Here is a 23,450-nt window from a genome sequence, read left to right as displayed (position 1 = left end):
CCCTCCTGATAATGAATTATTTTGCCTTAATCTCGCCAACAAACTTGGAAGCGGTTAAAGAAATGACGACACAGGAACAACAAAGTACCATTTTGTCCGAACAAATCCCTCATGCTACTTCAAGGTTAAAATCACTGATCTGTTTGCTATGTGAAACCTATGCAGTGAAACAAATACTCTATGCTGTAGAGCACCCAGCCAATCCAAACTGAGGTCATGTACAATATATGATGGTTGTATGGAGCGATCATCCCTGCACTTTACACAACTCTACAAAGCCAAACATCCCATTTGATGTTGGCAATTTCCCCTTCACCTGATGGCGTTAATTGAAAATAAATGAATGGCTGATTTAAAACTGGGACTTATTTTCAGTTATTAAGACTAAAGGAGGGGCTGACCACATACTAACTCTCTACAGGGAACTGGTAGCCTTACAGACAACAGAGTTCTACATAAAAGCTGATAAAAACGGGTCCCAACGCGGTAGGTGTATTAACAGGTTTGGGTAGTTAGTTTGTCTAATGTTTCTTCTAAAGGTCAGGAGGGAGCACACCATGCAGGGTTTTAAGGTGGCGACTTAAAAAACAGGTAAAAGACCGTTTGGTTGGATTTGGGGATGAGCGATCAAGTGATGTTTTGGAGTGGGACAGTTGTCATATAGCGGGTTATTTAAGTGGTTTATGTATAAGTTTGTTTATATGGTCTATGTTCATTAGAGCAGGATGCTGAGTTGAGCCTTTAGATTGTTTTGTTTGTTTGTTTGTTTGTTGTCTTCCACCAGGACGGTTCACCTCTCACATCCTCATCGCAGACGGGACCGACTGGACCGACTGGACCGACTTTCTCCGGGAGAGCTTTGACCTGAGGAGAGAGGGGGGAAGAAGGGGGAAGTAAGTCAAAGAAAAATGTACCTTTTAAATATTTGTAAAGCATTTGTGGTAATTTCCCATGAAGTATTCTGAAAAGACAAAATAAAGCTATTTGAGGTAAGTGAATTGTCTATAGTTAATTGCTTGTTTAGTTAGTTGATTTTCAAGGGTTGGATATGGAGCTGACCTGCCGGTCAAGAGAAGAAACGTATGTAGAGCCACCACATGTTTCTGTTAAAACATATTATTTGTTTTTCTGATTTTGTTTTTGTGCTTGTGAAGTCTGTTGGAACTGTTCAACTCTTCAGGCCTCTAAAAACCCTTCAAATGAAATAACTCGGGTAAAATGATCTGTTTTTGTTTAAAGTGCTCAGACCTCATGTCCGCACAGAAACCATCACCAGCAATGAGGGGCCACAGGCACATGCTGATCCGGGTCATGTTAATTGATTTGCATTTTCCGTCATGAGTAACAAATTACATAGAACAGTTCTAAATAGTAACAGTTACATCTTGCTTCATAAAACGACATGACCTATAGGAAAGTATAGGAAAGGGTTACTGCAGTTATATTTCAAATGTGTAAGATTGACTGAATGGCTGTTTGAAACAGTTGTTCATGATGTTTTAGGTGGATTTTCTCTTTACAGTCTCTCCGCCACTCACCTGATGGTGCCGGCTAGCAGAGGGTTAAAAGCGTACAGCCAGTCGTGCATCTCTTTGTCATTGGTGGCCTGCAGCAGTATCCCACGATGCTCAGTGCACACAGCAAACGTGTTGGGCGTCTGTAGACGTGAGGTAACTTCAGTTCCAGTTCAAGTTCAGTGGGTTACTGTTTATTAATTCATCTAAAACTCAGTTTTACTATTGAAACGGAAGCGCGTCGTACCCGCAGTAAGGTCTGTTTGTCCTCACTGTATTCCACCTTCGCAGACGACAGGTTGATGACAGCTCTCTCCACGCTGTCCCTCTCGCTGCGGTACAGGTAGACGTAGGGCCGACGCACCACCACGTAGCGCTTCACCCAGCCGCTGGTGTGGGGCTCCAGGAAGTGCAGGTAACCCTTCTTTGACACAATGGGGCTGCACATGATGAAACCAACATTAATGTTTAGACAAAAATCAATAAAACTTGTTTCTTAAGTGATGCTCGTTCCCCCAAACAAAAACAGTAGAGTTTGCAATTTAGAAATAAAAGGCTAACTTTCTCCACAGTGACTCAAAATCAAGTAGTGTGTGTGTGTGTGTGTGAGTGTGTGTGTGTGTGTGTGTGTGTGCGCGTGTGTGTGTGTGTGTGTGTGTGTGTGTGTGTGTGTGTGTGTGTGTGTGTGTGTGTGTGTGTGTGTGTGTGTGTGTGTGTGTGTGTGTGTGTGTGTGTGGTCTGACCTGACACGGATCTCCTGTATGTCAGGAACAAAGGTGCACCCTCTCAGAGCTTTCTTTCGGTCCACGGGGCTGTAGGGGTCCAGGTCTGGTGTGGACGCTCCTGAACTGGGTTCAGTGTGTCTACGCAACAAAAACAACATGTTTACTTAATGTGAAGGAACATTATTTCACTAATTCAAAGCACAGAGTCTCGGCCTGCAAATCGGACTTGAAAAATACTCTTCACTACAAAGAAAAACATGTTATAAGATTGTACAATGTCTTAGCAATGAGTGGTTGCACTTCAGATAAGTATTTTCATGTTTTGCTACTTTATACTTACACTACTTATTAAACACTCCATTACGTTTTACTTACATTTACTCTGCTAGATTAATTTGACAGCTGTAGGTTCTGGTTTCTTTGCAGATTAAGATTTTTAATACAAAACCTCACCAGTCTGTAGAATATGATATATGATATGATATATTATCAGAGATTAAACGACCCAGTAGCATAACACTTTGATACAATCGGTACTCCACGTAGTCATGCTACAACATTAAAATAGTGCTTACATGTTACTGCATCACCAAAAATAATACAATAATATGTTATACATAATAATGAAACACTTTGAATGGAGCTAATCTGCTTATTGAGTACTTATGATACTTCCAAGTATATTTTGCTGATCATACTTCTATAGTTTTACTTTAAGTAAGATTTTGAATGCTGATATCAGTATTTTTTACATTTTGATATTTCTACTTTCTATTTCTAAGTAATAATATCACCAACTGAAACATTTAGCATAATAAGCTAAACTTTTCCTGGACAAAAATGTACAGCGGCAGCAACAACAATGTTTGTTATTTCGAGTAAATTTAGAGATTGAGATTGAAGTATAGTTGTAGTATTTTGGTGACAAAGACAAAGACATCCACAAAGAAGTCACTGTAATCAAAGGATATTTATCTGTTATCATTTGATTACAACTGAAGCTAAATGTTCTTGAATCACAACATGTCCTATATTTATCTTCTCAGGCACAGTGTAGCAAAGTATCTAAAACAGGACAGACCAAGAGTATTAAACTTGTACTGCGATAAGTAACTGCGCCTACTCACATACCTAATGTCATAATTCCCCTCGACCAGTGAGGGGCAGGTGGAGGACGGAGTGAGCGCGCTCAGTCCAGACGAGGAGCAGTCGCTCATTAGCGACGCAGACATCTCCGAAAGCTAAAACCCACACAATCACACACACAGCAACACGTTCACAACCAATCATGCATGGAGAAGCACACACACACACACACACACACACACACACACACAAAGGTACAGACAAAACATACCGGCAAATAATTAAGCACAAACAACACAGACGTGCATTCAGAAAACAATCCGATCAGAATATTTGTCATTTTCTTGCATTGAACTGTAAAAAACATCTCTTTACTATTGTAATCCTCATTATCTAAGAGCCCCTTTGCTGATTAATATGTTAAATAGGATATGCAGGAGTAACATCGGGTTAGTGGAAGCCTTGCATAGTCTCAACGGGGGGGGGGGGTAAACCTTAAATCATAGGTATGAGGTATGGATGCATGGCTTTAAATCTGCAGTAAACCTGAGTCAATATTATCTTGATTGAGAATGTTTTCTTGTTGAAGCTGAAGATATTATTATTTGTGAATAATATGTAACCCTGGTCTACTGAGTGATTATAAAGACATAAGGTTAAGAAAACAGAGTGATTTGAAAATGGATGGGATAAGAAAGAAAGAAAGAAAGAAAAAGACTGAAAAATGACTGAATAATGACTGAATGCATTGGCAGAGAGCGGGGCCTAAATATCAGCGGTAAACGCTAAAGGTTCAGAAGGGTTAACGGGCCGGGTTAGAGGGCCTAGGCTGGGGCTCACCTTGCTCTCACTGGCACTGCTGCTCACCTGGCTGTACTCCCTGTTGAAGGTGTGCATTAGCAGACGCAGACACTGGAAAGGAAGAAAAGTGAAAGACAGATGATGTTGACTGATCGAAAAAAAGAAAGCCAAATGAGAAAAGTCTACTGGGGGCCCCGGGGAGCAGCAGTCACCTTGGCAGCCAGCTCCCTCTGCCTCTGGTTGGGGCAGTCGAGGGCAGGGCTGCTGCCGGCACTGTGGCTGAGGACGGGACTCTTTGCAAAATCGCTGATGTCGCTGCTCTTGTAGAGCGCATCCTGTCCTGCCAGCAGAGTCGCCTCCAGCTTCTCCCTCAGCAGCAGGTAGTGCCTGGTCTTCTCCACCTAAAAACCAGAGCACAGACGGACTTCAACGGTTGTGGTACGGAAAGGCTCGCAGGGCGACATGTCGAGTGCTGCAGGTTACACGGAAGAACAAGATGAATGCATCAACGATTCACTCCATATGTCTTTGTTCACAATTTCAAATTTAGAATAAATATCAAATCGCAATCATCTTGACTGATATCGGAGGAAATTTTCATTAAAAAAGATATTCAAATGATTATGGTGTGATGTTTGAGGGGATCTGCACCAGACAAAGATGTGTTGTGTCTGTAGAACATGATGGAGGTCTCTGTAGCATGGCAATGCTTCATTTAAAACGGTACTTTGACACACATTTACTTTAAATAGTGTAGTCATTCTTCATTTTACATCTAAAACACCTGGTTTGAATACACGTTCACATGGTTGGGGTGATTTGAAAGGCGAGTTATGTCATCGTCTATTCCACCCATCGTACACTTCATCCCTGTCCAGTGAAAAGCTGTGAAAAGGGTTGGCTTCCTCATGAAAAGGTGATGATTTGGGATATAGGTGGTTTTCACAGGTCATGTCGGTGACTGGTCAAAAACTGAGCTGGAATCAAACTATAGTGAGACTCAATCAAAATATATAATGAAGTGCAACATCGTTGATCTTTTCTCGGTGTCACCTTACTAACAAACCTATTCAGTCAACTAACTGACCTCCTGCAGTAAACTGAGTTTCTCCAGCTCCCACTGGTGGTCCAGGATGAGGCTGTCGCTGCGAGGCCTCCATCCAGCCAGGTTCTCCTCTCCTCGGACGTACGCCACCGAGGTGTCCAGCACACGCCTGCGACGCCGCTGCATGCCTGAAGAAAAAGATGTATATTAAAGTATTTTAAACCGAAACACTAACTCTAGTTGAAAAGGAAATGCTATCGTAATTCTTTCTGAATTCTTTGATTTCTGTCTCACCTGGACTTCCATTGTCCGCCACATGGCAAAGAATGACTTCGTAGACTCCAGTGACACGGTTACTAAGGAGAGAGATGAAATTAGTTGAACTGTCAATTTCATTAAACACGTTTCTTAGATTGAGAGATCGTCTAAAATCAGTGTGAGATTCAGACTGCATGTCCATAAATCGGTACCTCTCAGAGGGTCGGAGGCAACCGGTGCTGAAGAGGTTTCTGATGGAGCGAGAGGCCGGCAGCTTCGCGTCACGGGAATAAAACACCATGCAGAAATCTTTGGTGATCACTGTTGGCTGAGTGCAGTTCTCCATCTAAATATGAGACAGCAACCAATCAGAATCCAGAAGGGTCTAGTTGAATTGCTCTTGGTTTGAAACAAGTATTCATGCTCAGCATTGCCTGAATGTTTTTAGTGTACAGTCTCGGTACCTCTACATAAGCAGAGAGGGTGATGTAGATCTTCTCCCCATAGGGAGTGACTCTGTTCAGAAGCAGAGAGTTGTGCATGGAGCTGTCCCATGCTGCCTCAAATCGGTAGAAAGTTCTGCAATGTGAAAAACATACATTTGCATATTTAAAAAAAAAAAGAAAAAAAAGTGCCAACCTCATGAAAAGCCTGTGAGCAAATTGACCATTTTGTTATCAGAAACAATAATTGATGAAAAAGATTTTATTAAATGATTGTCATTTATACCTATGATCAACTCCCAAGGAGACGCTGGCGTTAGCAACGGTTAGAGAGAAACAGGACACGAGTTAGAAACTTTTAACTGCTGCTGTTAAAAGTTTGAACTCAGCAAAACATACTGATCCATGCAAACAGAAAAAAGCATTGAAGCCAAACAGTATCTGGTTATAAAAGGCACATTGAAGCAATGTGAACAAAAAGCAACTGGTCTGGCTTTATAATATAGATGTGTTACTGTAATAGTAACTGTTGTGAAATAGAAAATAGCAAATACACAGAGAGAGAGAGAGAAAAGAAACATTCAGTAAATTAATGATCAGTCTAAAATGTGTACTTGTCGTTGTGTTTTGGCCAGAAGTATCCAGAAGACAGGATGTTGAGGGAAAGGATGTTGGGGTCTATGATGGTCTCGTCAGCCTCCGGTGTGTTTCGGATACGGCCTGAAGTCAACAAGTTATGATGGGATCAATCCGGTGAGAACAACTGAACCTTTAAAGATGTCTTCCCACTAGAATTTAACCAATTAGGCCCAAATGTTTTTGAATTGTCCTTGTCACTCACCAATGACCAGCTCCTTCACCTCTTTCCAGTCAATATCATTTCCTGTTTCATGAGCGATGGTAACCGTGATCCTCCTCTGGATGCCCTGTGGAGTCGGGAGAAGATAAAGCATAAAATAATTACATAATACAGGTAAACAAGTTCTTTCCCAAATGTTTGGATAACAGATGCAGCAACTAAGCTATAGATAACAGCTAATTCAACACTCCCTATAGAGTATATACATATGAAACTGGGGATGTGGTGTGACATGTCAGACCTGATGTAGGAGGAACGTGCCGTGACAGGGCATCCCGCCTCTGTGGTCGACAACAGCTGGGATGTAGCTGTGGAGAAGGAAACAATCAATGTGTTAAATGTTAGCACTCAATTGTTTTCAAAGTAATGATAACATTCACTGTCTCGCATAGAGCATGATCGACTATGTTCTTGTGCTTTACGAAACACAGCCGTAAAGATGCAACTCACTCTCCGTTAGCTTCCAGCTCACAGATCTCAAAGAAGACCATGAGGTCGTATTTGGCGTGACAAGGTCCGGCGGTGGAGCGAGTCAGAGTGCTGAGCTTTGTGGCCGGCACTGGAGGAACGAAGACAGAGAAGATTAATGTGCCAAACAAGCAGAGTAAACCAGCCTGCATCATGAATAATTAAAAACTCTCAGGCTCATTAAATGCCACTGCTAACCTGGTTTGGATAAGGGCATCACTCTGGGGAACTGCCTCCTGGAAGGTCGCAGCGGACTAAGACGACAAGTCAAAGAAACCAAACGTGAGGAAACTTTCTTTCCATTTGAAAATATCCCCTCAAAAGCTGTCACCGGCTGGCGGAAATGAAAGCTTCCTGACCTGATCAGGTCTTTGCAGAGCGGAGGGAAAGGCTGTTTCTGATAGTGACCGAACACCTCGAAGACTATGGGCTGAGTTTTGATGTACTCCACGAAGGACTTTGTCACCTCCACTGTGATCTGACAGAGGAGACAGGAAATAGAACTCAAACACAGCCTGAAGAAAACTATTTGTAATCAGAAATGTTTTATAATAATACATTCATGTTTACATTTTGAACGTGGTAGAAGCCCAGTGGAGGTCCTCTGCCCGTGTTCTTCAGCGGCTCAGTGGAGAAAGCTTCGTCATGGCGGTGGATGAAGCTAAAAAAAAGCCAACGCCATTATATAAAACGGACCTCCCTTTGTTCTCCCTGTACACTATGTTGACCACACGCATACTGCTCATTTTGAGAATTGCTACAAACCACAAACATCTACGATCATTGAACATTGTTGTTCATTTCATTATTGATGTGTTTAATTCTTGTGAACTACAACATGGGGAATAAAATCTAAAGAGTTAAGGATTCATTGTTTTGCATCTTTTTAAATGATTCTGCAGATTATTTAATGCCAAAACAATGTGATCTGAGCTTTAACAACAATGCTTGTGAGAGGTATACATGTGCATGCATTAATGTGTATTGTTTACAGAAGAGCGAGAGAGAAGATTCTGACAAAAACAAAAGACATTAAGTAAGAAATGTGTAGCAGATGAACAATATTATTTCCAGGACTTTTGGTGGAGACGTTCTTGAAACTCACTTGAACTGGCAGAAGATGTCGGCATACTCGGCTGAGATGCTGGAGGCCTGTAAGACGGTGACTCTAAAGGTGAAGGTGCTGCCGATCTTCAGGTGGGACAGAGCTTTCTCCGGGGAGAGGTCCAAATGAAGATCCAGACCCAGACCTGAATTCTTCACTGGGCTGCGGGGAGCCTCAATGACGGCTACATGAAAACACACATGAATTTACGTTGAAATAAAACATTTATTTCAGCAGTGGTGTATCGTGAACATCAGGGTAAACCTCACCTGGACAATTGTTGTTGTTGACTTCATCGGCAGAGATTCCTATCTCTGAGCTCTGTCCTTCGCCCTCCACGATTCGCAGCTCCTCGTGGAAGGTGTTGGATGGGGAGAGACCGCCAGGACACGACTCAGTCTGGAACTGGAACCAGTTAGAAAAACAATCAGCCTGGATCCCTTTTACACCTTTCAGAAATGAACTCAAATTCCAACTCTCTTTTGTAAACACTCGTGCTTAAATTCTATTTGACTTTTATCGGTGGTACAGGACACATTCAGAGAAGACCAGTACACATCACCAGCCAATTAGTACCTTCTCAAACTGCTTGTCTTCAAAGGAGATCTTGGCAGTGCCTGACTGCCTCACACCAGAGCCATAATCAGGGGCCTCCTCGTCAGCTGAATGGGGACAAAACAGAGAGATACGATGTTGTATTGGGACTTCTTGATACAAAAGAACAGCTACAACAACATGTTCAACAGAATCTGACTGTAATAGGATATTCAACCTGTATTTGTACCTGAGATGGCCTGCACAGCCACTCTGAGGAAGCCTTTCACCTCCCCTTTCTCACTGACGATGGCCACGCGATGCACCAGGGGCACCGGGTACAGCAGGTTACTCAGGTACACAAATGCCCTGAGGAGAAGGTAGGAAGTGATGATTAATTGTGCAATAAAAGAAAGAGCAGAGTTTTGAATCAACGCAGCCTGCAGGCGGGAGGGAGGCGACGTACCTGCCAACAAGACGGAACCAGGGGAAGCGGTCGTAGAAGGGGTCGCCTCCGGTCAAAGCTTGGTCACAGTCCTCCACAGCACTGCTGGGGAGCTCTGCAGCGCGGTCGTACATTTCCCTCATCAGGTCCAGCCTCTGCCTGCAGGGGGCAGCATGAAAAGAAAAGATAAACGAATAGAGTAAATCAGGATATAAAGACAGAGATGAAATATAAACACACAATATGGTAGATTAAAGGCACCGTTAGCGAGTAGTTGGTACTCTTATGGTTCTTTTAAAGCTTTAATAGAATGCATATATCAATATCCATAGTTTGTTTTTTAGTGAGGATGTGAACTCAAACATGTCCATGATTTGATGGGTGAATAAACAGACCCTGGTGCTTTTAACCTGTAATTACGTTGTCTTTAATGACAAAACCACTGTACCTGAGTTTCTCCAGAGTCCAGTAATGCGTGGCTCCGTTCTTCTGGTCTTGTACTTCAACAGCGACAATGGTTTGAGGGAAAGGTCGTCTCTCCCTCTCTTTGGCTATGCTCGGGGGCAGCAGGTCGGGGGGCAGGGGAGAGTATAGAGTGTCTGTCAACAAGACGAACTGGAACTGAACCTGTGGACGACATGAGACGTAAAACATGAGTGACTGCTGGTTTATATACCACTGCATCATATCGTGGTATCAGCACATGCTAAATATATCCCAATCCTTTTATCACCACAACAAAGAAGAGGAGTGATATGGTTTGCGAGATGCCCTCCCCCTTGTTAGTAAAATGACCAAAATGCCTCCCCTGCTCCATTCTCTAGTGGCAGAAAGAGTGCAGGGGGGATAACAGTCTAAGGCCCCGAGCATGGCGATGACATGTCAGTAGACTAACTGTGCTATGATAATTCTATGGCGCTGTCCGTGGTGCTGAAGTCACAGACGGATTTGTAATTGGTCCTTCTGTCAGTTTCGTCTTGGATCTACAATATACTCTCAACTATATAGCGATTAACAAATTGTCTACTGTTTACAAGTAGCACAGATTAAAGTGAGGTATTACTACTGTGTAGCTACAGTTGCACAACGTCTGAAGGATTTCATAGCAAGTAAGAGTTTGTTTCTCTGCTTATTGAAATCCCAAACTGTGTGAGACGTAAAGCAGTAGAGTTTCATTGTGGCTGAAAGAAATGCTTTGTCATATGCACCTTTTATTTGATGGATGACTGGACAGAGTGTATTACATTGTGATGACTCACTGGGCTAAATCATTGTGGTCGACAATGAATAATATGTCTGCCTTGGGACTGAAGAGCAAACTCTTCATAAACCAGCATCACATTAAATTAATGCAATATTTGCACTCTGACTTAAAAAAAGAAGGATTAATCTCAACAAGAAATTTGGGATTTGAGTCACCGTATTTTTCAAGAAAATGAACTGTATATGGATGTAGATTTGTAAAATGTTATCTAGAACACAAAAAAATCTTAGATTCAAAAAAAATGGCACATGACACATATGTCAGGGCTGAATAAGGACAATGTTTTAAAGTAACAAACATCGCACCTTTTTCTTGAGCTCCACACTAATGGCATTGGCCTCTTTAAGGAAGATGGCGTTGCCCCAAAGCAGATCTCTGAGAGAGGTGAACTGATAGAAACGCCACTTCCTGAAAGCCCACAGAGCCAACTCAGTCTCACGTGGCGTCCATGGCACTGAGGGGGAAAGGCACATGAAATGTGAATACATTCAGACAAAATAAAAGCCAGATGATTGTTTTGTCGAGTCAGTTAAAAAGTGACAGTATCACCTTCCTCTTCAGGTTCCTCTTCTTCCTCAGGAGAGTCCAGGTACCGGGAGTCCACTTGTTTCTGAAGAGCCTCCAGTTTACTCTCATAGTCCTGAAAGAAAACATATGATCTAAATCAGAAACAGTCCGTATGCAGTAAATACACATTTGAAGCTGCCATTTCTTTGTAACAGGCACCTTAAATGGTAAATATAAAATAAACTGTATGTCCATTCACTCACCAGTCTCTGTTGTTCTAGCAGGTTACTGGCTTCTTCTCTTTCCTTGCGGTACTGATCTTCGAGCTCCTGAAGCCTGAAAGAGATTCAAAACCGGATGCTAGAAAAGCAATATCACTCAATGCAATGAAGTAATAATGTGTTGTCCACACACCTCTGCTCCATCTCCTGCTTCATGTCGATGCCCTGTTTCTCCAGCAGCTCCCTCTGAGCGAAGGCCCAGTCGACGGGCTCAACCGGCGTCTCTGCGCACGGCGTCTTCTCTCGCTCCAGGCGAGCCTGCTCCGGGTCCGTGAAGCGAAACACGTGGCTCTTTCCCATGATGATGCGGTGCCCTAAAATGTGCACACGAAAAAATAAAATAAAAAATACATTAATTACAGATTAGATCTGTGTTGTCAGACTACAATTCATGAGAAGCTTTTCCTGATGTCCAAACACAAAAATGAGACACTGACTTTTCTCGTCCTCCGGATGCATTTACTCTCTTGGTACAGTTACTTAGTGTTACACCTTTCGTAAGACCATAATGAAGCTTCTCACGTACCGGATCGCAACACAATGGGAGAGCTAACTCGCTTCCCGTTGACATACGTCTCTGAGCCTTCACATGGCTCCAGGATGACACATCCTGGCCAAGAGAAGATTATAGAGCTATTATTACATATACGATATGGATGGCTTGAGTTTCAATATGTATGTACATGTCACAACAGTTATTTAGCATTGTAATCTTAAGAGAGAGCAGCCAGCCCGTACCTTCTCCCTCAGGACCCGTGGTGCTGCTGAAGGTGCAGTGTTCATCTCTGATGAAATGGCCACTGAGAACAATGTCTTGGCGAGACTTTGCATTTTCACTGCCAACCCTGAGAGAAGTTAAGGTAAAACGATTGAGACAAATTCACAGAAACTGAACGGTATCTGTATTAAATATTTTTTTAAATGTATATAAAAAACAAAACCCTACTTGGTGGTGCCGTCTTTGATATAATACAGCAGACACTCTGACATCAGCGGGTCTTCGTTCAGATTCACCAGATGAGGCGTCTAAAGGGAAATAATTATATCAATATGTTTGTGTGTTTGGACAGATGTTGGAAATACATCAAACTATTGCGCAACAGTGACGAGCCTGGTACCTTTTTCGGGGAGAAGACGCCCACAGTGCCTCCATCTTCTCTCATGGCAACACCCATTTCAGCCAGCAGGGCCTCTCTACAGGAAGCAATCACACGTGTTGCTAGCATGGCTAAAAATAGAATAGTCTTGCAATCCAACAACATGATGTATCCTTTAAGACCGCAGGTCCATATTCAGCAGAAGGGTCCCTCCATCAAAAATAGTCCTTTACCAGCAGGAATATCTAAAGCACAACTTGGTAAAACATTGACAATTTCCTGACTGTGTTATGCTGATGAAGGATAACGCTTCCTTTGAATTGATGATACGCTGGCTTAAAAGCAAAGGGACATTTTTAGAAGGTCTGTAATTGTAGGAGTGACCGTGTCCCCCGCCCCCATGGGTGTGTGACTGCTTAGATAGCCCTGATGGGCAGGTGGCACCTTGCATGGTAGCTCCTGTCATCAGTGTATGAATGGGGGTGAACAACAAGTCCATTTACCATGTAATTGTTTTTCTTTATTATATAAACTACGCAAAAAAGTGTGTATATCATGTTAGAACAGGAAGATTATTGTATTATTTAGTTGAGATATATATGATATGGAATTCATAATCAAATGATGAAGTGCTTTGTTTATCTTTTACATATAAATATTTTTTTTCTTTTATCTTTATCAAACATGGTTATATTTTGATTTATTTAAGTGTTTGTTAGTTTTTTGGGCTGTTTCTTTCTTCATATGATGTAAGGATGACTAATCAAAAAATGTAAAACATTTAAAAACAGTCCATTTGTTATAATGTTGGTTAAATATACATTTCTTGGGGAAGAATGACCTGATGTGAATTCTGAATGAATATGTTTGACAAACCTTTCCATACGGATGGCCTCGGTACGTCGCAGCTTCTCTTCCCAAGTCTCATTGAGCTCTGCAATGATTTTCTCGGTTTCCTGTTGGCAAAATTAAGAGAGAAATCTAAGAATAATACAAAATGGAATTATTCACTTTGCTCAATCTTGGTTTTAACAAGAGGCTGACCTTGACCTTGTATCTCTGCTCACTAGCCCATATCCAACCTACCGTTTCCTGAACAATTTCAGCATCATCCTTCTTACCTTGAGCCTCTCGATGGCCTCTTCACTGGCCGGGCTGAAGATGCGGTCATGGAGGTTGGCGATGGACCCGACGCGACTGGACAGGACCGAGAGCGAGGGGGAGGGACTCATTCCTGTCATGACATTGGACACTGCGGAGAGATCACCCCTTTGATTGACAGCCTGGCGATTATTCTCAAAGTTCTTGTAATCGCACAGGTCTGCCAGAGAGAGAGGCGTTGCATGGAAGTGAGAAAGGAAGGAAGGAAAGAAGGAAGGAAGGACAGAAGGACAGAAGGACAGAAGGACAGAAGGACAGAAGGACGGATGGACGGATGGACGGATGGACGGATGGACGGAGCAGACGCCGGGTAATTAAGGAGAGACATCAGGGATTGAGAGGAGCACGCGGATAAAAAAGGAAATAAATAGGGGAACAACGAGAAGGAGTACAAAAAAAGAAGAGAAAGCTCAAATAATGGCTCAAAGAAGCAGACGTCATTTCACCAAAGCCATCGCAGACGGAGAGGAATGTGGAACTCAAACTTACAGAGCACAAAATGCCAAATCAACTGAAAGTTAGAGACCAGAAGCTCTTTTTTTTTGTCTCCGACACACTCGACAATCTCGCAAGCATGAGAATGTCAAGTGAAATAAAAACAAAAATATATACGTCACTACAATGCAATATGACCAAATACAGCCAGAGTTGTGTTTTTTTTCATATGTGTTGCATGTCCTAATGTTTTCAAAGTGTTTAGCACAGCCTTTGGTAGCACAGCTCCCGGAGATGCAGGCCTCTGAGCACCTGAGTCATAGCTTCAATTAGCTCCACACACAGAGAACCAGGATGCAAAGAAGGAGTTCGTCAGCAATCTAAAATGGCGTCCTCCCAGTCAGTGCTTTCTTCCATCATCACTAGTCTCATGAAACAAAATGCTTGGACTCTTTTTTTGCAGAAGCAAAGAGTCCGGCGATTCAGAGCTTCTCAGTGAAATAGAAAATCCCAGCCAATTTAAAATTGTGCTATGAGGATGAAAGTATTAAGAGGCTGGACATCCCAGATTAAATTAGAGAAAAAGACCAGGTATTACCATGGAAACTACAACAAATGGGAAGAAAAAAGGACGCCATTTTGCAGAATTCCTGAGAAAAGACTAACTTAATACAGCAACCATAGATCATTTTTGTGTTGCTCTAAATAATCAAGTAGGATTTGAATGTATTTTACTTTAATTCATGTCATGTCTGACTTCACATATAGTCTCTTGGCAATATGAATCAGGTCTCTGGTGTGGTGGAGGAGAAAGGACGGCTCGGGATTCATTTCTATTAGTTGCAAAGCGCAGGCTTGCTAGAGTTATACACACATTTCAAACCAGCGATGACCGGGCTGTTGCAGCGATACGCTGATAGGACAGAGGAGAGAAGAAAATGAGTGTGAGAGACACCCACACTCCAAGTTTAACTGTCATCCTCTGTCTTACATGTACAGTCAGAAGAAAACTGCACAATGGGTCTAAATGCTGGTGTGTGTGTGGTGTGTGTGTCTGTGTGTGTGTGTCTGCCTATATAAGTGCATTTTTGAGTGAGCGTTTCTCTGTGCGACACTCACTCTCTATGATGTCTCCTAGGCCCTGAGACAACAGCAGGTCTCTGAGGCGAGCCACCTCCTCCTTCAGCTCACGCACCAGGCGGTTGTTGGGGTCCTCGTTGATCACAGCATTACAGCGGATCTGTTTGGCTCGATCAGCGTACCTGGAGGGACAATTCAATTCAATTCAATTCAATTCAGTTTATTTTGTATAGCCCAATATCACAAATTACACATTTGCCTCAGAGGGCTTTACAATCTGTACACATACGACATCCCTGACCTTTTGACCTCACATCGGATCAGGAAAAACACCCCAAAAATAACCTTTCACAGGGAAAAAAGGGAAGAAACCTTCAGGAGAGCAACAGAGGAGGATCCCTCTCCCCGGATGGACAGATGCAATAGATGTCATGTGTACAGAGGTCATCCAGGTCAAGACGCCATTAGGCTATAAAGCCTTGTTCCTCAGGCTCTCAATACTGAATTACAATCATCAATTATTGGCAATATGGGCCGATAATAAGAAAAAAGCTACTGTGAGTTAAGACTGCGCAACTATTCCAATATTAAATGCGATCATGATTTAGGCTTCCCACGATTAGCTGCAGTCCAGTGAAGACAAACCTTATTTTGAGTCCTATTTGTGCGATCAGCAGGAATGTAGCAGTGCTCTGTTGATTTCATTTGGGGTAGAAGGTTTCGGGTACATTGTATTTTTGTTTCTAGGAGATACGGACCCGTCTTATTTCGATGCAAAGAGTTGCACATTAGCAGGAGTGTAGGCCAACATGGAAGTGAAAGCAGTGCAATTTGTACAGGTACACAACTAATGCGACACTACAAAGCTTCTCAATAATATGCAAATGTATGCAGAAAAATGCTCCGAGATCAAGTCAGGCATCTCTTATACTAGTTGGACGTGTAGTATAAGTTTGACATTATCTTCAAAATCTTCAAAAGAGAGGTAATAGACATTTTACTCACCGAAGGGTACTGAGAGTCTCATCATAGTTAATGTCTGCAGGGCTGAGGGCAGCCACCATGGCTGTACGAGAGTTTCCTCCTAGAAGACAGAAAGTAAAACAATAGGTGAACTGGCAGAGAAGATGTGTTTTATTTGGGTAAAAACTAAGGTTTATATAATGTATGTATACCCAAGTTCTCCCTCAGTAGCCAAGTCAGAACTGAGTCTCTGTAGGGAATGAAACACTCCACCTTCTTCTTTTTCTTGTTCTGTACACAAAATAAAGACAACGAATCTCTAAATATTCTTTAAATATTGTCTTTAATTGGACAATTCAAATGTGTTAGTATTACAGACCTTGTTTGGTACTGAGTCCTGATAGTTGGAAGAGAAATGCCAGAGTTTGTTATTTGGACAACATCAAATTAAAATAATTTGTCACAGTGTATTCTTTAAGTGTGAATAAAACATACCTGATCAGCCAGAGCAGAAATAACTTTTCCCAGTGTAGTCAGGGATTTGTTGATGTTTGCTCCTTCCTGCAAATGATTGAGTATTATAATTGAGTATTTGTCCATCTATTCCTACATTTAAAACAACCTTAAAGACACTATCCTTCTCTCACCTTAAGTCTGGTTCCTTTCGCTCCGGTGGAGTCGGCTCTCTCGCTGCCAGCCAAGTCCACCAGGCTGATCTTACTAACCTGTGATGATACAACAGATCAAACCTCCACCTCAGCTCACATATTTCACCTGAAACTGCACTCGGAGAAGTGGCAGCAAAGTGCTATCGATCAATTCAACAACACATTCCTCAAATAACTACACCACAAACGGCCTCCAGTAAAGGTCAAAGGCAATAAAATATATTCTGCCTTGGAGCATCTCTTCTGATGCTTCTGTGGTGAAACTAATAAAACGATTCCACGTATTGATTTGTTTGTCTGAGAAGCAGAAAAAAATCATCAGTCAGACTGGAGGATTTTCAAGGCAAGAAGCCTTTTAGTGCGAACCTTTTCGGAGGTGTTCTCCGAATCCATGTCGTGTTTCTTCTGTGTGAAGATGATGTTGAAGACGGCGTGGGAGCGGCTGCTGGTTTCGTTCATGTTGGTAGCAGCCACAGTCCTGAAACAGGGGAAAAACCTCTGCGTCAGGTGCATATTGCTGACTCAAACATTATCTGCTCCATCCATCATTCGTTCCAGCGATTGAATTGTTCACACCGAAGGAGTCTGCCACGACCGTTACCTGGCCTTGTTTCCAGACTCCATCAGGTCCTGGATGTCGTTGAATGAGGTGACGGCTAGTTTGGACAGGTCTTCAACGTAGGGTCCCATCAGAGGGTGCTCTCGGACACGCAGGTTTCCTTTGTTCTTGGGATTCAGCAGGTCGCGCACGCGCTCACAGTAGATCTCCATGTAACTCACCTGGAGCAGGCACAGAGCCGGAAGTGGTTTAAAATGAGTTATCGATCGATTCCAGGGCGAACAAAATCGAGGGAATTCATCTCAGACTATCTGATGTAACGAAAATACTTACAATAACAGATTCACCTCAACAATATTTGTAATGTTTTCCTTTAATGTATCTTAAGACCGTACAATGCATGCCCCAGACTCATATATACATGAAAAGTAGTTTGTCGTCACTCACCTCCACTGAGTAAGACATGTTGTTGTCGTTATTGCTGCCATTGATCTTTGTGAAAAGGTCTTCACACAGCTAAAAGAGAGAGTAATTTGTGTGGTAAAGATTGCATTGTTGATGATTTTTATGGTTTTCCCATTGCTAAAAGAGAATTGGATTATGTGTTTAATTATTGGTCAGAACTGTAATCTGTTTTACCAGAGGGATAATGCCCTGCTCGTCCTGCTCCTGTCGACCCATCATGGTGTAGCTTTTGCCCGCTCCTGTCTGGCCGTATGCAAATATGCACACGTTGTAGCCTTCAAAGGCATGACGCAGCATCTCCACCCCGATGTCCTTGTACACCTGCTTCTGGGAGGCAAAGCTGGTGTCCTCGGGCTGCAGAGAGAGAGGGAGCGCAGCAGGAAGAAAGAGAAAAGATGAGAGAGACATGTTTTCACAGCTGGAAAATGCTCTAGTAGACAAATAAGTTCCTTCCACCAAGAGGATAAATACTAACATTTCAATCAATATTTTATTTCATATCAATTATTAATGGTGCAATCTGGGACAAATCCTTTTCTTTCTTATCTGGGAGTACATGTATTTCAAACAGTAAAACTCACCGTGGTGTGTGACCAGTAAGAATAGTCAAAGTTGAAACTCTTGTTCTCTTTGGGCTGTTTGGGGTTCAAGATCGCTGAAATATGAATAGAGACATCAGAAACTGCGTCACGCTCATGTGCCTTCATTTCAGTTCAGGCAAACTGTGAAAACATTTCTGTGAATGCAACACATTCTCTCTCACACACCATGAGTCTCGTTGCACCTTGACCAAGCCTTTATCATCTCCTAACACACACACACACACACACACACACACGTACGTATTGAATTTAATTTAACTAATATTTTCTGTTATTTTCCATCATGATCACTTCAATCAAGTTGTGTCTTATCATCTTAATTACTGACAGTTGTTATTATTGTTTTTTTGCATTGAAACAGGAAACACAAACTTTGCAAAACAGCAAAAGCTCCAAACATAGACTGTATACAGGAAGTGCAGCGATAACCGCGATGCCACCCGTTGGTTTGTAGTCTACGGTTTTGAAGCATTGCTTTTTGTCCGTCGCCATCTGGTATTTTTTCAACGAGAATTGACACAATCTCCTCATAGACTTCTATACAATACGACTTATTTTTGCAACCAGAGGAGTCGCCTCCTGATGGCCAGTAGAGAGAATGCAAGTTTAAGGCAGAACTTTGTAGAAAGAACAACAATTCGTGAAGAGTCAAGTTGTGATCAATGCACAGTTGGCAGAAATGCATCAAATCAATGGAGAGAGAGTGCATTTCTCTTTTATGCTCTTTTGGTAATAATTCAACTATACCAAAACATGTACATCTGGGACCAGCACTGGTGACTTGTGGTTAAGATTCATATAATCGGATGTCAACGCCACTGATTCAATTCCAAACTGATGTTTGCTGCATTTTCTCACCTCTCTAGTTTTCACGTGCAAACAGAAATGCTTCGTAATAACACGTGTATTAAGTAATGCAATCCCATAATGTGTAACTTAAAGCATGTGCTGCTATTTGTCAATATTCTACATTATGATTTGTAATTCTTGGGAGCAGCATATAATGTGTTAAATCCTCATCATCAGAAAGATGTGGTATTGAAATATTTTTCATAAATTCACCTCTAACTCAAGAGAGAGGAAGGACACACACGGTTCAGAGAGGACTTACTATATTACAGTTCGGGACCAAAAGCAGCACCACTCATCCTTTTTTAAAGAGGGGGAGGGGTGCACCCAGAATATGAAACAAGATCTGAGCAGGAGCAGATGCTCTTTCGGCTGCAAACTGAATACACAGCATCGCTGTGGACAACTTCAATGTAGCAGCACACGTAAACATCCTGCTGAAAGGTGCACCCAGCCAGAAGCAAAGGCGTGTGACCATCACACTTATTGAATCTTTGGCTCTAATGAGGTCATTTAAACAGGCACAACAGGCTGACATACTACTGTCTTTCTCTTTCACACACAAACACACACACACATCAGCTGACCCGGCGTCTGGGTTCAACCAGAACAAGGAGCTCTTTTTTCGTCCCTGCAGCGACTGTAGCTACATCCTACACACACACTGACTGGCGCTTTTGTTTCCTTCTCTGGCTGCCATGATGCTGCATGACTCCCGGCCCACTCTCTTGTTGCTGCAGGGCAAAGATGCCTCCCAAAATACCTGGGGTGAAATGCTAAACTCGGCTGATTGTCGGTCACAGGAACATGATCGAAAGAGGACATCGCCGCATTTCTGGGTGTCACGCTCTAAAGACTACAGGACCTGACAACTGCTTCATCGGAAAAGTCTCAAATATGTATATGAACATGTTGTGACTGAGGTCAAAAGACGGGAAAATGAACTGAGTTTGTGCATTCTTTCTTCTTCAAGCTGTCTGTCATTAACATAGAGTGTTTAACGTTTCAGTCAGCTGTTTTTAGTGTGTTATTGATCCTTTACGTTACACATCACTCTGCAGTATTTCACAGATTACACACAGTGTGTGTTGCTTCATATTTGTTGATGCATTCATGCAAATGAACATTTTCCTTTCTGCCCCTTTGTGTAGAACTTGTTGTGCCATTTTGTGTCAAACTCTGCACAGCGAAGCTCAAACGTTGTGAAGTAGCAATAAGCAAAACACATTCAAAGCCAATGATGGCTTTTACAAAAACAGTTAAATATTGAAATCCACAACCATCAGATTGCACATAACTTTTAACTACACACGGAATGACTTGAACTCACTTGTGGTGTTTCCTGTCATCTGAATGATGCACTTGCTGTCCTTCCCCGTCTCTCTGGAGTTGAAGGGTCGGACCCTCACCGCCACCTTCACTGAAGCCGCCGCCATGTTGCAGGACGGTGTGCGAGTGAGCAGGAGAGCTGAAGATCTGTGTGGCTACACAGACACACACCTAGCACCTGCGCAGGTAGATGAGAAGGCTTTAGTGCCGCTGCAGGCAGAGACATGTAGCATACAGACAATCTGTCAGATGTAAACAGGGCTTTTGTTTTGCACCATACATTTCATTACACCACATACATAGCTACAAATAGAGATTTAGAAATGATGATTAGACTCATCCATGGTCTGCTGTTGTTTTTATAATTACATATTAAGGAGTGGGCCTTGTAAGTTGAGCCAAACAGCTAAGACGGAGATACATGCTCCATTTTACAGCCCTGAACCTGTCAGTTTGAACCTCACGGCTCCTAAAACACGCTGACTAAATGTCCAGGACATTATTTGGCATCAGCATCCCTGCTATTCTACAGTAAAATGGCTTCTTATTCTTCGGGCATCATCCCTTGGCCTCAAGTATCCGGCCGAAGGCCCTGTGATGAAACAGTATCTGCTAATTGCTTCTCCCCAAAGAAAACAACACACATTCCTGAGTGTGTGTTTTTACAGCATTTTTATAACAACAAGCCTCCTACTATTGTTGTTTTTTCGTTAAACTCTTTAATGATGGCTTTCATTTTTTTTCTCTGTTAATGACCACATCATTTAGGGTGATTTTAACGGTAGAGTCTATAATTGCTTCAGGGCAGCGCCGCGCACATCCATCTTCCGTGACTCAATCGATGAGATAGACAATTCCTCCTTAAAATCTTTATAATAAGCCATTACATATCGAATCTAAAAGATAAATCCGAGGATGACACACAGGACATTTGAGGAGACATTTTACCGCACAGATGTATAAGCCAAGTAAATATTGTCTCCTCCATCTTGCTTCGCCTGCCGCACCTCAAAGGCAGGCCGCGTAAACATAAACGGCACAGACACCAAAACATCGAGCACTGCGTCAGAGGGGAGCTCGTCGTGAGAGCGTAAAGGACATCTACACAATGAGCAAGATCATGTGTGGCATTAAGTCCGGGTGTGGTTAAGGGTGGCTATACGGTTTTTTTTAGGCAAGTGTCGTCATCGGCGGAGTCAAACACCCTGACGCAGCGTCCTTATTTACCGCCTCACATGTACAAAAAGGCCTCGAGATCACAAACACACGCACACACACACACACACACACACGCGCGCGTACTGTGTTCACCGAGGGACGACACTCATCAGAACCGATGATGTGCGGGGAGAAACATCTCCGAGGAGCCGTATCTTACCTCGGCAACTCAAACTCGACGATCGCTGGGGCTGAGTCCTTTGCCCATTCAAAACAGCGCCCGGATCCTCCGGTGCCTCCTTTTTGAATCTCCTCAGCAGCCTGTATTTGTCGTCTCTCTCTCTCTGTCTGTCTCTCTCTCTCTCTCTCTCTCTCTCTCTCTCTCTCTCTCTCTCTCTCGGTCTTTGGTCAGCCTACAGCATCCCTTTGCTTGGCGCATCCATACATGGAGCATCCGCCGGGGAAGGAGAGGGGAGTCAGCCTCAGCTTCAGCAGTAGGCAGCGCTGGGTGGGCTGGAGAGTGTTGAACGCAGCGGTGCATCAATTAGAGACGATGGTGAGAGACAGGAGGAGGGAGGAGCGAGGAGCCGGGGCCGGATGGATACACAGAAGGATGGGTGCGGGATGCTCCGGCGGCCCGCCGGTCAGTGTGTCCGTCAGTCAGTCTGAAACTAGGGAAAATGGCGGTGCTGCTGTGCCAGGGATGCTGGGAGGCGGTGATGACATCAGCGCCATCAGCAGCAGCAGCAGGCAGCCATGAAGCAGAGTGATGCAGCACAGACACAGAGGGAGAGGCCCAGCGATGGACCATAATAATCCTTAGGGAGACAAATACACTGAACTGGCTTTAGGGACCTCTTACAAACTGTCTCCCACAAAGCACCAACACGCTGCTGGTGCTTTGTGTGTCAGTTGATGTTGTGGTCATTCATCAGGGAATTTGAACCAGTAAAGTACAATATGTCACTTTAACTCAAATTCTGCTCACAAACTAACACAAATTACCTTTTATTCCAGCGGTGATTGCACTGCTCTAAATGAGGACATGGAGAAACGGTACAACATTACACACATAGGGCCACAGTGAATGTTTAGTCCCAGGGCCCCTTAAAGGCTCTGTAACCATGCTTGCAGCTGCTACAACCAAATTTAATAAAGTATCTATCGATCTATCTATCTATCTATCTATCTATCTATCTGACCAAGCTTCAAAATGAACTTTTCTGGATCAAGGAAATGGACCTATAGGTATTTTGTGGGTATTTTGTGAGATGTGCTAAGGTGTTGAGCCTGATTAATGTACTTGTAGCAGTTAGAGTGCTTAATTAAAAAATGAGAGAATATCTCTCGACTCCAAAAGCAGCAGCAGCCGCTAGCAGATTACGCTATAAACAAAGGCAACAGTGCTGACGCAGGTAACAGTGTTTAGGGGGAACCGGAGTGGTGCGAGCTCCAGCCATAACACCATCGGTCAGGGCGGCCAGCTGGAGCCTTGTTATGAGAGTAAGATACTGAAGCCACGTGCAGCTGGCCAGCTATATAAATAAAGCACATGGCACTGGGTTTAAATCACAGAAGAGGAGGGACTTAATTCCCATGCAGAGGACCACATTACTCCACTATATCTCAACACAACAAATAACTAGTTTGTTGCTGCTATATCTGAATATTAAAAAGAAAACATTTAATGATGCGTGAATAAATAAGTTAAAAATTGACTTTCTGAATTCAACCCAACAGTGTGGCTGT

At 42.9% G+C, this 23,450-nt stretch overlaps 1 protein-coding gene across 1 annotated transcript; it reads right to left on the bottom strand.

Annotated features, from left to right (window-relative positions):
* Positions 1-525: 525 nt before the first annotated feature.
* Positions 526-22,033, bottom strand: kif1ab (kinesin family member 1Ab). The gene is made up of 48 exons (XM_034555134.1): positions 21,922-22,033; positions 20,545-20,721; positions 18,345-18,418; positions 17,938-18,117; positions 17,746-17,814; positions 17,341-17,519; positions 17,106-17,217; positions 16,719-16,796; positions 16,567-16,632; positions 16,451-16,468; positions 16,284-16,362; positions 16,114-16,192; positions 15,148-15,290; positions 13,554-13,753; positions 13,309-13,388; positions 12,454-12,529; positions 12,282-12,361; positions 12,074-12,180; positions 11,862-11,945; positions 11,469-11,649; positions 11,318-11,390; positions 11,097-11,187; positions 10,853-11,001; positions 9,732-9,910; positions 9,305-9,442; positions 9,089-9,207; positions 8,881-8,966; positions 8,574-8,709; positions 8,305-8,461; positions 7,770-7,860; positions 7,559-7,677; positions 7,398-7,453; positions 7,182-7,290; positions 6,973-7,039; positions 6,714-6,798; positions 6,487-6,592; positions 6,159-6,182; positions 5,894-6,008; positions 5,642-5,775; positions 5,466-5,527; positions 5,214-5,359; positions 4,339-4,527; positions 4,166-4,237; positions 3,371-3,480; positions 2,258-2,377; positions 1,762-1,954; positions 1,539-1,657; positions 526-864 (listed from the first exon to the last, which is right to left on the bottom strand). The coding sequence occupies exons 2-48, from the start codon at positions 20,648-20,650 to the stop codon at positions 798-800; spliced, it is 5,103 nt and encodes a 1,700-aa protein (XP_034411025.1). The 5' UTR covers positions 20,651-20,721; positions 21,922-22,033; the 3' UTR covers positions 526-797.
* Positions 22,034-23,450: the final 1,417 nt, after the last annotated feature.

This window comes from Cyclopterus lumpus, chromosome 17 (genome assembly GCF_009769545.1).
Source record: "Cyclopterus lumpus isolate fCycLum1 chromosome 17, fCycLum1.pri, whole genome shotgun sequence".
NCBI classification, from domain to species: Eukaryota; Metazoa; Chordata; class Actinopteri; order Perciformes; family Cyclopteridae; genus Cyclopterus; species Cyclopterus lumpus.
Note: the sequence above shows the minus strand (reverse complement) of the source record. Positions and strands in the feature narration are given on the sequence as shown.

What these genes read in the sequence shown, in the direction of transcription:
- kif1ab (XM_034555134.1), bottom strand. Translation starts at nt 20,650, where the DNA reads ATGGCGGCGGCTTCAGTGAAGGTGGCGGTGAGGGTCCGACCCTTCAAC. An exon ending in ACATGTCTTACTCAGTGGAG is followed by an intron (nt 17,520 to 17,745) that starts GTGAGTGACGAC and finishes TGCCTGCTCCAG; the next exon opens with GTGAGTTACATGGAGATCTA. An exon ending in AAGACAAGCAGTTTGAGAAG is followed by an intron (nt 8,710 to 8,880) that starts GTACTAATTGGC and finishes AACTGGTTCCAG; the next exon opens with TTCCAGACTGAGTCGTGTCC.